Below are 1,360 nucleotides of genomic sequence, written 5' to 3'. Positions count from 1 at the left end.
CCCGTCCCCGACCCCCCACATCCTACTCTCGCCCTCCTTCTTCCCGACCCCGACCCCCCACCTCCTACACTCGCCCTCCGTCCCGCCCCTCTGCTCCCTCCTCGGCAAGTGGACGTCCGTCCTCCGGGTGGTCGGGCATTCCGTCTACCTTGGTTGCAGATGATATCGATCCCTTCGACTTCTGGCCTCCGGTGACCGAGACCAAGTCCGGAGAAAGCGGGGCGGGGGATGAGAATTAAGGCGACGGCTCTGGGAATGCTCGAGGGAAGAGGGGCCAGAGGGAGGAGAATGCGCATGGGCGAGAAGTCAGCAGGTTCCATGGGCGGAATGAATGACGACACAGGCACAAAATAAAAAGAAATGCTCAGAAAATTAGGCAATATGAGAAGACAGGCTGAGGGAGATGCAGAGGAGCCTTGAAAAAGAGACGACAAAAGAGAAGGAGCTAGATAAACAATTCGAATTCAGGAGATAGTACACATGAATGCAAGAGGGACCATGGGAGCGGGAAAGAGAAGGGTTGCAGCTCCCGATGGACACCGCCGACACGACACGCCACACGACGAGAGATGGCCACGGATCATAAGGGTGGAGCCCCTATGACTGAGGACGCGGATCTTGCGTTGGCGAAGTAGAACTTGGATGTCAGTCATACCAAATAAAAACAGCAAGCAGGACATAAACTTAAAATGGAAGACAAGGCTAGAATACAGCAAATTGAAAAGCAAAAATTTGGAATTGGAATAATAAATATGAGCAGACATGGCATTTTCGCAGGGAGGGATTGATCGGCAAGGCCGACGAAATCTAGAAAAGAGGAGAATCCTAAGAAAAGAATTGCTGCCCGCTTAGCTGTTCTCGCTTATTCAACCTTTTTTGCTTTCAAAACGCGTATGGTTACAGGCTGCTTCTTCCGAGAAGTTTTCGCGCACAGAGCCGTCGCGCGGGACATAGTTGAGAAAGAGGAAGACGTATTTGAGAGCACCCACGATAGGTTCCCTTGTCTGCAAAAGCCTATCGCGTGGCTCCATCAAGTATCTACATTATTGCTCCAAACGAAGCACGGACACGGGCAACACAGTGATTAACTTGCGGTATGTACAAGCCAAGCCTCCTCCCCGCACTCATTCACTTTCCACCAGCGTACGTGCCGACAAAAAGACGCGAGTCCCTCCGCCCCTCCCTCTCTCCCCCCCGAGGTCCCCCTCTCTCTCCCCCCGCCCAGACGGAAAAGGCTGCTGCATGAGCAAATCCATCGCCTTGGTCAGGGCTCGGTCATCCAGGGTGTTGGGCCGCGGTGTGGAGTCAGCAACAGGCAAGTCCGGCTCAAGACCTGTAGCGGGAATAAAAACAAGGCATA

At 53.5% G+C, this 1,360-nt stretch overlaps 1 protein-coding gene across 1 annotated transcript in view; it reads right to left on the bottom strand.

Annotated features, from left to right (window-relative positions):
- Nucleotides 1-1,193: 1,193 nt before the first annotated feature.
- NGA_0134400 (carboxyl-terminal protease) overlaps nt 1,194-1,360 on the bottom strand; it is a gene marked incomplete at its 5' end in the record, with an annotated part of 1,272 nt that continues 1,105 nt past the window's right edge. Inside the window, one exon of the mRNA XM_005855335.1 lies at nt 1,194-1,333. Coding sequence (XP_005855397.1) covers nt 1,265-1,333 — 69 coding nt within the window. The 3' untranslated portion in view covers nt 1,194-1,264. The remainder of the gene's footprint in view (nt 1,334-1,360) is intronic.

This window comes from Nannochloropsis gaditana, assembly GCF_000240725.1.
Source record: "Nannochloropsis gaditana CCMP526 unplaced genomic scaffold scaffold220, whole genome shotgun sequence".
Lineage (NCBI taxonomy): Eukaryota > Eustigmatophyceae > Eustigmatales > Monodopsidaceae > Microchloropsis > Microchloropsis gaditana.
Note: the sequence above shows the minus strand (reverse complement) of the source record. Positions and strands in the feature narration are given on the sequence as shown.